A 12,114-nucleotide genomic window follows, 5' to 3' on the forward strand; every position below is an offset into this window, starting at 1 on the left:
TACTTTTAGGCAAAACAAACAAAATGTGAGCTCCATTATTAGAAGTTTATTAGTAAAACGTTCCAAAGCTAGTTCACATGAGCTGTTCATTCATTCCCTCACATTTATCTCTCTATGCACATGGCTATTCCCATTCCTCCTCCTATACAGAGAGCAGCAACACCACGTTTTCCACCAGTTCGTTCCAGTGCATATAGAAGAGTTACAAGGATTCGACAACCAGAGGCGCCCAGAGGGTGGCCAAGAGCAATAGCTCCACCTTGTATATTGATCTAAAAAAAAAAAAAAAGCCAATATAGACAGTCAAGAACATTTAACTGGCTTAGCTGGCTTTCAGCATAAATGACTTCACTGGGATCTAGCTCTTGATTATATGTGAGCTTGAAACCCTAACCCTCACTTCATACAAGAAAGTGCAATAGCTGGTAATAACCAGTATTTCTTCTGCAAGGATGCTATATCCACTCTGAAGATAAGAGGTGAAGTTAGAGAGGGGAGAATAACACCCATGTTTCTTACCCTTACTGAGAATACTGTGGCAAATGTATTTGCAACAGCAATTTGAAATTCTGAGTTAACTATGCTTGAGCAGTTGCCTAGATTTGCATGAAAATCCACTGCAACAATGTTGGAACTTGTTCAGCTGGGAAACTGCTAGCAAAGCCAGCAAACAGCAGTGTGAGGATGTGGAAATGCCTGCTGGAGTTCCCTATTTGCTTACGCCCACGGGATTGAAAAAGCTGTGCTCATCTTTACAATCCACATGCACAGAATAGGACAAGTTTGAATTATAGGAGGCAAACTAATGCCAGCCTAAAAATCATTACCTTTTCTGGATTTACTTTCAGTTCTTTTGCTATTGCAACAGACAATGATGCAAAGGCTTCATTAATTTCAAACAGGTCGACTTGTTCCAGAGTCCATCCAGCTTTGTCAATCTGAGAAAACAATACAAATAGGACCTTACTATCTTTTAGGTCTTCCTTAGCACCAGAGGAAGCTTTTCATAAGATGTAAATTGGGTGATTTGAAGCTACTGTTTCAAAAAAGTTGAAGGAAAACAATTTTCTCTAGCCAGTGTTGATGGCAGAATTCTTGAAGAGAACAGATTTCAGTGTCAGACAAGTCAGTACAATGAGCTGTAATAACGCTGGCTGCTCATAAAAATCTTGACTAATTTTACACGCATAGCAGTGGTGCAATTGTTGGAATCAAACTACCTGGTGCCCTTCCTAGAGCAAGCACTGGATTCAAAAGCAGGCTTTAACAGATTAAGAATTTTTTTAGGACATAGTCTGACTCCATTAGGGAGTCTCTACTTGACAGAGACTTTTACACAGGAAATAGTGAGGTGTCAACCATTAGTGATCAGTGCCACATCTGATTTGTCCAGTCTCTCCTGCCTTTACATTGAAAGCTGCCACTTTAAGCTTTTCACAGGTGACTATTTTGGAAGATGGTTTGGCTCATGTTTTCACTTGAGAAACTTGTGATGCAACTGCCTATCCTGGTACAGGCTTAGGCATGTTTTACATATGTACATTTTTACTTCTCATTTTGCTTCTAACAGCAATACTTTATCAGCAGAATCATCAGCAATGATATTTCACAGCCTAGGCTAGCCAGACTGGTGCACCTCCAAGGCTATAGTCAAGGAGGAGAGCCTTTTTCTACTAGATAAAATAGACAGTATGGAGCACCCCATTCTTCTGGGAAAAGCTTAAGATATACATTAAGTGTTACAATAATATAGTGTAACATAGAAAATTCTCTCACTATAAAGTGCTACTCTCAGATTCTGAACCGATAACCATAATACATGGAGGGTGTGAACATTTGATAACACACATTACAAAGTTTAATCACAAAATCACAGAATATTCTGAGTTGGAAGGGACCCATAAGGATCATCGAGTCCAACTCTTGAGTAAATGGCCCATAAAGAGATAAAAGCCATATCCTTGGTGTTATTAGGACCATGCTCTATGAAGTAGTGTGCCCTTTTTCATAGTATATATACAGTTATAGGCACAGCTTTTCTGTCCCACAGTTTAAACTAAGATGTACTGTATATGCAGTTACTCCACTCTTAATTTAAAAGAACAGTTTGAGTTCTTCAGTTTGAGTTCACCCACAGAGCTTGGGTGAGTTCAAGTCAGTCCTCCACATTACTAGGACATTTCAGAGGTGGACAAAGTAAGGCCTTTACACAGTATTAGAAAAATAAGGAACATGAAAGCAAAACTGTTCTTAGCTCTTTTTATGTTCAATTTCACAGCTAACCTTTAACAAATAATCAGCTGGGGCTGCCTTGGTTATGTCTGTATTAGCAAGCAGTGTGGTACCAGCAGGGCTGCTCACTGGGGCATTGAGCACACTTGTCCTGTGAGCACATCAGTGGGTACAGTAATGCTCTGAGCACGTTAGATATGGTACTGGAATGCACCTTCCTCTTGAGCTACGCTGAAAGGAATCCAATTTTTATGCTCCAAGCTTTTTGCATGCCCAACTGAAACACCAAGGGCATCATTCCCATTTCCTTATGCAGGTGGCACTCAGTGGCCCTTTCCTCAGTGTTGTATTATTGCAAATACAATCAGGCAATGATCTGAAAATTAACCTGGCCAGACACAGCATCAGAACTGTATCACTGAATTAGGTTACTTATACACATCCCTGAAATTTGGTCTTTAGCCTCCTAGGTTATCTAGGTACCTTTCCACAAACCTGACTAGTTTATGCCCTAAAGTCCATTTATACACATATGCATTTGGGCTTTCTTTTTCCATCATGTAGGTACTAGTCTAGTAGCACTAAAATTCCTAATCTTATATACTACACTATTTTGAGTTTTTCACATAGTTTACTTTTTTCCTACTAAGTTTTCTTTAGAACAGCGCAAAAACAAGACATGGCTAGAAAACAGAAAGCAATTAAAAGCAAGAGTTTTAACATAGTAGATACATACATAAGTGATTACTTACAGCTTTCCTTATTGCTGAAATGGGCCCTACTCCCATAATAGATGGATCTATGCCTGTCTGAGCCCAAGATACAATCTGAGCCAAAGGCGTAAGACCTCTCCTAGCAGCCTCCGATTTCTTCATTAGAAGAACAGCTGCAGCTCCATCATTTAAACCTGTGGAGTAATAAACAACATGTATGTATTTGATGGACTTTATGGCTTTTATGTACCACCTTCTCCTGCTTGCATAAAATCACCATCTAGACAAAACAAAAATCACAAATCACTTATTGGTATAGATTAGTACTGCCCATATCAGCCAAGTCTGTTCTCTGCCACAAACACTTGAAACTATATTGCTGTAAATGTGACACATTCGTGATTCTGTTTGCAAAGTAGTAGGTGGAAGAATCAAAGTACAAACTGAAAAAGAAGTACATCAGATTTGTTAGGCAGGCTTTGGAAGGGGTGGCATAAGGACACAGGAAGATGTTTAAAAGTCGCTTGTTCCAGTCCCACAGGAGTAACATTTTCAAACATGAAACATTTAAGTTTTCCATTGTCCACACCTGCAGTGTCAGAATCCCTTGGACAGTTTTGAAAATAAATATTCTTTCCAGCCTATCAAATATATTGCTGCTATTGTCCAAAATATTGTATTGTTTAATAGAAAACAAGGAAACAAAAGATGTCTCTCTAAAGAAACCCTCCACCACATCTAAAATGAAGCTCTACCTACGTTGTCAAACACATTACCATTTTCTGCAAAGCAGCAAACACACAGCAGCAACACACCTCACAGAGACCCTGCCTTGAGCCACAAGCAGCTACTCTTCCATTTCATTTAAGTCAGATGGACCAACCTGAAGCATTAGCTGCTGTTACTGTCCCAGTTCCATCTGTCAGGAAGCAGGGCTTTAACTTTGCCATTGTTTCCAAGTTGCTCCCATGTCGAGGGTGTTCATCTATTTTAACTTCTATAGGACCTGCAAAACAGAATGTTATGCTCACAGGAGGGTCTAATCACACAAACACATCTCAGAAGCAAAATCAACAAGCTGAGTGGGACTATACACCCTATTCCTTTCTATCAACAAGGCATTCTTATGCTGGAGACAGCTTCCAACTCAAGGCAGTTTAACAAATGGCTGTAACCCTCCTGCTCCTTCTAGCAGGGCAGACAGCTCAGGTTTTCTAAGGCAAACACTGGCAGCTAAAATACTGCCTAGTTGTGCAAAAGTCACTATTGTTCTTGCTGTTCCTAACCCAATAGCTTCTCTTTCAGAAGGAGGCTGTATTTCAAATGATACTTCTAGTAATCTTGTTACAAAGAATAGCCAAATGTCATTAAATATTGTCATCTAAACTGGTATAAAGAAATAGTTTGTAGACAGACAGGACTTTTTCTACAGGGACTGTTTAACTGTATTGTTGAATAACTGATTCCTGATTTCTTTTTTGGAAAATTCAGCTTTTGCATCTACCTCACAAGGAGCTGGGGAATTCTCTAGAAACGAACCCTTGGCTCAAGCATTGTAATAGGTCTGTTTATATCCCCGCACACACCTAAAGAGAAACGTATCCATTAGAAGTAACCTGACTACATAATTAACTAGTAACCCTATTTATTGTCACTATGTATTTTACTAGATCGGCAAGGTTTGCCAGCTCAATATGAGTGTTTTAAGTCTTGTTCAGCAGGTGTCTTAAGAAAATGAAAAATACTGATCTTGGTACCATATCCAAGCGTACATTAAATCAGTGCTTTGTCTAGGTTGTTATTCTATCTCCAGTAAAACACACTAGTAGTATTTGCAGAAAGCTACACTGAGATATTCCACATTTGCATTGCTTTTCTCTTATTTAAAATATAACCACTGAAAGCTGAAATAGAGCAACAGGCTACATGTTTACAAAAAGGTTGTATAAGTGGGAAACCATCCACTGATTGCAGGAGACATAGCAGAAAATAGATTTTCTTCCTTAAAATCAGCTCTCATTATCCATTCACACCTACCTTTTTTAGAAGGTACAAGAACAGGAACAATTTCTTTCATAAAATAGCCAGCTTTCTGTGCTGCCTCTGCCCTGTTTTGTGACTGTACAGCAAGTTGGTCTTGCTCCCCTCTGCTGACTTGCCACTTATTGGCCACATTTTCAGCTGAAACAGGAACAAAATGCAAACTACCATCAGGAAATGTCAAAATTTTAAGTTGCAAAATTGTAAGCAGAAATGTAGTCATTAATGTTTGTTGTAGCAAGCAGCTGAGTTTGTTGAACCGTTTTCATTCAGTTTTCCTCATTTTGTTTACTTATGATTTTCTACTGTATTTTCACTTGAGGGTGAAAATTTCTGTGTGGAATCTCTTCCCAGGTGATATTATCAAATTAAATACAAATAAACTTTTGTAACTTATTGTTTCTCTGAATTACTATCCTCTACAGCCCCTTCAGGAAAGGGAATAGTTCTGAAGTCACTCTGTTTCATAAGCAGGACCTGGAAAAGCAGTTAGCTGACCATCTCCATCCAGGGTGCAATAACCTGAAGCCACAGAACCACGCTTATCCACAGGAAACTTTATGTAACTCCTCCCCACTGTAAATCTGTGCTGCTGAATGCTCCAGTTACACACAGGGATTATTTATATTTTTTCTGAAATTAAATTTCTGAGATGTAGAAGAGATGCAGAGAGATTAGCTCAGACAGAAGAAAAACCCAGAATAGTAGCTTCCCAAACAAAATGCCTTTGTGCTTTTCAATAATATGTATTTCTTTATTTTTCATGACTACAACATAAGGACAGCTTGAAACATGTTATTTTTAACTTTAGATTTCTGATATTTCCTGACAGTGAATTCTTTCAGTTGACCATTTCATTTTATGGACTGTCATCACTTACCTGTTATGCCCATATGATACTGATAGAAAGCATCTGTAAGGCCATCAAGGATTATAGTGTCCTGCAAGGAAGCCTCTCCCATTTTCACCCCAGCTCGCATGTGAATGACGTGAGGAGCCTGAAAAAGCATATTTTGGAAGGAGTGAGATGTTTACATCTCCAGCACACAATTCAGACAGACCATTGCAGAGACAGACCACTGCCTGGTGACTGGAGGTACCCATCCCAAATCCTGGCAGTCTCTCCAGCTCTGCCCGTCCCTCCAGAGTCTGCCAGATGGCAAGCCATTTGGCCCATGCATTCCCCTGGTAGCAGATCACCGCACTGCAGGTGTTGCTTCCTCTCCACAGAGACCAAATCTATCATTCCTGGGGCCACATGGCTGTGGCTCTTCCCATCCTGCTAGCCTGCTCCAGGTGGTTCCCAATTACACTCTGCTGTCAGGGAATATCAACATCAACTCTCAGCACAGGCAGCTGAGCCCTGGCAGAACAGGCCAGCCATTCCTTGGGCATCAGATCACCAGCTCAGACCCATTCCTGAATATAGCCTTGGGATGAACACCTCAAAATAAAACTGCTTTGTTTTTTTTCCAAGCTCTAATTGCTTGGCAAACAATAACATTTTCAGTTATTCCTTTTCTGGACTTCATGCAATACAAAAATCATGTCTATCACAATCTGTCACAGCAAATCATTCACCACAACAGGGCTAGATGGAAATGAAAATGGAATTTTAAATGCAGCATGAGTTTGCAGGGCACCTTTTCAGTAGCTGCAGTGTGAGGTCTTTTCCTTTTTTTAAAAAGAAGCGTGCTACTGAAGTCAACTGCTACATGTGTAAATTCATTCACAAGCGCAGCGAGCCTTTTGATCTGCCTCCAGGTGCCAGCCTGGAAACACAAGGTTTCAACAATCGGGCTCTTTGCTCCCGGTACGTCAGCGCAGTGCTAGTCTAATCCTCTGCTTTACCTTGCTCATACTTTCCATGCCCCCTGCAACCACGACGCTGGAGTCTCCCGTCAGTATGGACTGAGCAGCCAGGCACACCGCCTTCAAGCCCGACCCGCAGATCATCTGGCAGCTCCAGGCGGGCACGGAGTACGGGATTCCCGCAGCCACGCTGGCCTGCCGCACAGGGTTCTGGCCAGCACCTGTGGGAACAGGCACCATCTTGCTTTTGTCTGTTCTTAAAAACACAAATGTCCACCTTGTCACTGTTCACAACAATACCCCGATTCCACAAAGATTTTGAGCTCACTCCTACTTTTAGTTGGTGGGTAGAGAAGTGGCCAGCAGTAATCTATAAACAGAAATCTTGCTCATTTATATTGATCAATGAATACCTGCCACCGATAATTTTATATCTACAACTCTGCTTTTGATGCCAGGTCAGAGGAAACACTACATCAGATCAGCCCTAGCCTGTTGTATGTGAGAAATCATTTAAATTGCTGTTTGCTGAAGAGTTTCTTCTTGACATCTTCTGTACATCACCAGCAGTTAACTTTTCCTGAAGGTTCAAAAGCACAGCTATGCACAGATGGACCTGAAAGCTTCCAGTCTTTGTTGTGATCCTGATGGAGATAATAGGAGCACTATATTCAAATAAAACAGTCTTCATCTGTATCTCCCGAGGCCAAAGCTCTTTGTACACAAAAAAAGGGACAAGGAGAGCCCATCATTCAGCAAGCTAAAAATATAGAGGAATCTGAATCATCTTTAAGACAAAAATATATATTTCCATCCTCCACATTTAAAATACAAACCTGCCTACGATTCTACTGATAAAACATTACCCTGGAATAAGCAGGAACAAGTTCAAAACAAACAATTCCCTGCCAGCTGCATTTTCATTAAATCGAAATATTTGTCTCCAAACAAGTGGCATCACAGACCTTGAAGGTCGGCCCTGCAGATAAGCACAAATGCAGGCCAAGTTCTTAAAATCTCAGAGTTATCATTACTTAGGATGTTAAATTTAAGAGCTGAGATGACCAAGGTGAGAAGGATGCTGTAACGAAGAAAAGAAACTGACGTTCACACATGCATTGTCGGGTACTTCAGGGATATAAAGAAAACCCGAACTAGTCCCCACAACATCCTTTCTAAAAAACCATCCTTTCGGTCAGGCAGAGCCACCCACGTACGGAGAAGAAACCACGATGCCTCTCGAGTCCTTTGTTAAGGAGCCGTGTCCCCAGCGGCAAGGGATAACCTCCTGGAAGGTGAAACCTGAGCCGTTTCAACGGGACAGCCCCGAAGCCACGGTCCCGCCGCCGGCCCGTACCTGCGGTGAGGACCTGGCCCAGGATCACCTCCGACACCTCCTCAGGGGCCAGCCCGGCCCGGCGCAGCACCTCCCGGATGGCGGCGGCGCCCAGCTCGTGCGCGGGGAGAGACGACAGCCCGCCGTTGAAGGAGCCTGGGAGGGGGGACACAGAGGGAGAGCGCTCAGCACCCGGACACCCGCCCGGCCCCGCCGGCAGCATCCGCCCCCCGGCGTGCCCGCCGTCGCTCCTCACCCACGGCGGTCCTGGCGGCCGACACAAAGACGACGGGGTCCGCGCTCATGGCGGCAGCAGCAGCGGCGCTGGGAGCGGCAGGAGCCCGGCAGGAGCCCGGCAGGAGCAGCCGCCGCGGCCGGAGCCAGATCGGAGTCGGCGCCGGCCCCGCCCCTCTCCCGCCGCCGGGCGGGGCGGCAGGACGGAGCCCGAGCCGGGGATTCGTCGCCGGGCGCCAGAGAACAGCGCCGGGGGCGGGCGGGCGAGCGGTGGCGTGGCCGGGCCGCCCCCTGGGGCGATCGATGGGGCGAGCGTGGCCCTGGCCGGCTCTTTCCCACCCCCTTCCCGGCCGGGGCGGAGAGAACAGGAGCTCCGGGCGGAGAGAGGCTCCTTCCCAGCGCCTTCCCCGTGCCCCCCGCTCGCACTCCCGGTGCCTGCGCAGCGTCGGCTGCCAGCTCCGTCTGGATCATTTATTTACAAAATAAAGCGTGCTCTCTTGTCATATCTTTAAGGACAGCTCGTTTATTTCATTACGACATTTCGTAGGATCCGCGTGAGCAGTGACAAAGAATAATCATTTGAATAAAACTACACAAAACTGCTGGTTTGATCTGCGCAGCAACTGAGATTACCAACACCCAACTCGGCCTTTTTATTTACTTTTATTTTTTTATTTTTAGCAGAAGACATATATAGTATATATAATACATATTCATAGATACATATATACACACATCTATCTGTCTATCTATCTATCTATCTATCTATCTATCTATCTATCTTAGTACAGGCAGTGCTCAGCCGCTGGCCCAAAATTTGTTCCTGTGTGACCTGACAAAAGAGGCAAGCAGGGGGCTGTTCCCAGGCTGCTTCCATGGGAAGAGATGCTGCAAGGAGAAAGGCGAGGTAGCCTGGAAGGACTCGGCGCTCCTGGCAGCCAGGGAGCTGGAAGGAGAGGAGGCGGCTGCAGCAGTGGCTGCAACCCATAGCAGGGCGGGCAGGCACGAATGTTTCTCTGCAGGGAAATGTAGGGGGGAAGGAACAATACTAAGATATCTGAGGAAGTAGGGACATAATAAAGGGGAGGAACCAAGAAAGTAAGCCAAAACAACTAACAACAGTTAAAAAAAAAAAATTACGCAGGCTGAAATAACTGGCCTGTTCCACAGCCTTGATCTTCAGTCCTTACTCCTTCCTTCCTTATTCATGGATACCTGGCCTAAGGGACGTGCCAGTCAAAGCACTGCATTGAATTTGTATCTGAAGGCCAAGAAGATGGTTTAAAATGTGCTGTTGTTCCTATTTTAGCTACAAAGTCAAGAGACTTTTTTTTCTATCAAGGTAGTAAAATTCTGTAGGTTTTCACAGAGAGAACATAAGTGCAAATTAAGTTCTATAAAGCACATGTGTGATGATAAACATCAACAAACATAAATGTGGTTATGAATGCACCTGTACACCTGTGGTCACATCCTGCATGTTGGTTAATCTGAACTTGGCAGTATTAAATCTGCATCCACAAAATGCTTCTGAACCTTGTGTGTGGCCACAATGAGGAACAGGAGCACTACAATACCTGAGTTGGATTCTTCTGACTCCTATCAGACTCTGTTCTTGCTTTACAATGTAAAAAGCTACAGCATTACTAGATAGGGAAAAAATCCTCCTTCAGCTATGGAGAGCAAGATTGGCCGAGATTTCACCAATAACTCTGTTAAATCATGCTGCAGGACTCCAACACTCAAAATATATTCTTTCTTTTAGATACTCTGGTTTTTGTGAAGGATAAGGCCAAAGCAGAAAACCATGTCATAAGATTTCTTCAGTTACTTTGGGGTTTCCAGCTTTCAGGAAGAGAAGAATCCCCTCAGATATCTTCAGGAAAAGAAATCTCTGGAAAATCCCTCAGGCAGCCAAATGCTTAGGCAGACAGATGTACCAGTCTCCTAAGGAGTTGCATTAAAGGATTCATTAATTGGCAACTTGCATGTACCACTGCTTTTCTTTAACGATGCTGTGAACTCAGAGCAGCTGATAACACTGACAAAAATGCAAGATTAAATCTGGAGGGGAAAAACATGTTTTGTGTCTTTTCAAAAAAGCTATCAGTAAGCAAGTAGTAGAACCAACATACAAGCAAAACTCAAGAATGTAGGATTTTAAGCAATACAGTGATTGTTTCAGAAAAATGATGTACAGCTCCTGAGCAACCCTGTATGTATGACTGAAGGTAGTCCCTGCACATTTTCAAAATTCAGTATAGAGTAACACAGACATATGAGGGCAGCACACAGTATACTTGTTTGTCAACTGTACCATGCGCCAATATGTCATTCTTTATGTAACATTTGACTGATTACAACTTAAGGCCATTGATGGAAATATAAAGTCAATAATGTGAGATGAGCTCAGATTAAATATCAGCAGGTGTTCAAAGTCCACAACTGACGCTACACCTGAAGTAAGCCTTATGAACAGGATTCTATTGAATTTAAAACCTTACAAATATCACCACAAATAATGAATTGAAGAAAGCAAGACTTCAGCCCCTTCCCTCCCACAGTTGACTAGCAGACAGAAAAAGTTCAAATATGAAGCAGCCTGAGGGACTTCAGGCCAGTGAACTGACCTGCTGCACCTTTGCTCTCAGCCCCAACCACCAGAACAGTGTTGCAGCTCAACACTAGTGGCAAATCAGGCTGTGAGGCTGGGGCACCCAAAAACAACAGAGATGAATTTTATCTCGGTATGTCTATCAGGTTTGCAGTATTCTATTTAACTCTGCTTGGATGGTGTCCAGGATTGAGATCCAAATGGACAAAAGGGGCATGTAACGTAGTGAAATAATGTAGCAATCCCACAAAGGCAAATAATTATGAAACATGCATGGTACAGATCAAAGTTAAGTCATTTAAATGCAGAAAAAAACCCGCTACTGAATGGGAGAAGGCAGCTAAGCTTTTAAATTCAATGTAGTTAATGAACAGCATTATGTTCTCAATAGCAAACTACTGCCCTATGCTGGTACATTTTTGCCATTTCTTAGAAATTTAACTCTGGGAAATGAGGTCATCAATTCACATCTTACTTGCTATAAGTTGCACAAAGTTTATTTACTACTTTGCTATGAACACAATCAAATGGACATGTGCTTTCCATTAAATACTCAAGGCAGAAAGATTTTTGCATTATTTGCTAATGGTGGCTCAGTTTTATTATAAATAGATGAAAAGTAACAGGATTTCAGTGTTCACTGATTTGCCCTCCTGCTTAATAACTTTTTTCTGAATCTGACCTTATAAAAGATCACTATTGTTACCAAAATGTGAAGCCATTGCTTTTTTTTTCCTTAAATCTGACACTTGGAATGAATATTTGCAAAAACAGGTTTGTTTGACGTGATTTTTTTAATAAAACTAAGCTGCACCTCTTAAAGGAAAAAAAAACCCCAAATACAATCCAATTAATTTAAATTAAGAAATCATAATACGAGATAATTCTAATTTTTTAAATAGATTTCACAACTTTCCTGTGACAGCAAATTCTCTAGTCTATAAAATCTTATATACAAATACTGGTACTAATATCTGCCTAGGGCACTCAGGCTTCCTGGATGCCTTTAGTACCTTAAGGCCTTTTTTGATGTGTAAAAAGACAATTAATTCCTTTTCCAGATTTTCTTAGCAGTGGACTGACATTCAGTCATCTATGAGTAGGTTGAGCACATAAGGCATGTTTTAAAAACA

At 42.3% G+C, this 12,114-nt stretch overlaps 1 protein-coding gene across 2 annotated transcripts; it reads right to left on the reverse strand.

Annotated features, from left to right (window-relative positions):
* Positions 1-104: 104 nt before the first annotated feature.
* On the reverse strand, positions 105-8,438 carry ACAT2 (acetyl-CoA acetyltransferase 2). 2 transcript variants are annotated; one of them, XM_062488855.1, is made up of 9 exons: positions 8,390-8,438; positions 8,155-8,289; positions 6,837-7,018; positions 5,866-5,983; positions 4,983-5,126; positions 3,829-3,951; positions 2,985-3,139; positions 828-938; positions 105-272 (listed from the first exon to the last, which is right to left on the reverse strand). In XM_062488855.1, the coding sequence occupies exons 1-9, from the start codon at positions 8,436-8,438 to the stop codon at positions 105-107; spliced, it is 1,185 nt and encodes a 394-aa protein (XP_062344839.1). The 2 variants fall into 2 exon arrangements, with proteins under 2 accessions (XP_062344839.1, XP_062344838.1); XM_062488854.1 differs by lacking the exon at positions 8,390-8,438 and having other exon boundaries at positions 8,155-8,356.
* Positions 8,439-12,114: the final 3,676 nt, after the last annotated feature.

Source organism: Cinclus cinclus, chromosome 3 (genome assembly GCF_963662255.1).
Source record: "Cinclus cinclus chromosome 3, bCinCin1.1, whole genome shotgun sequence".
Classification (NCBI taxonomy): domain Eukaryota; kingdom Metazoa; phylum Chordata; class Aves; order Passeriformes; family Cinclidae; genus Cinclus; species Cinclus cinclus.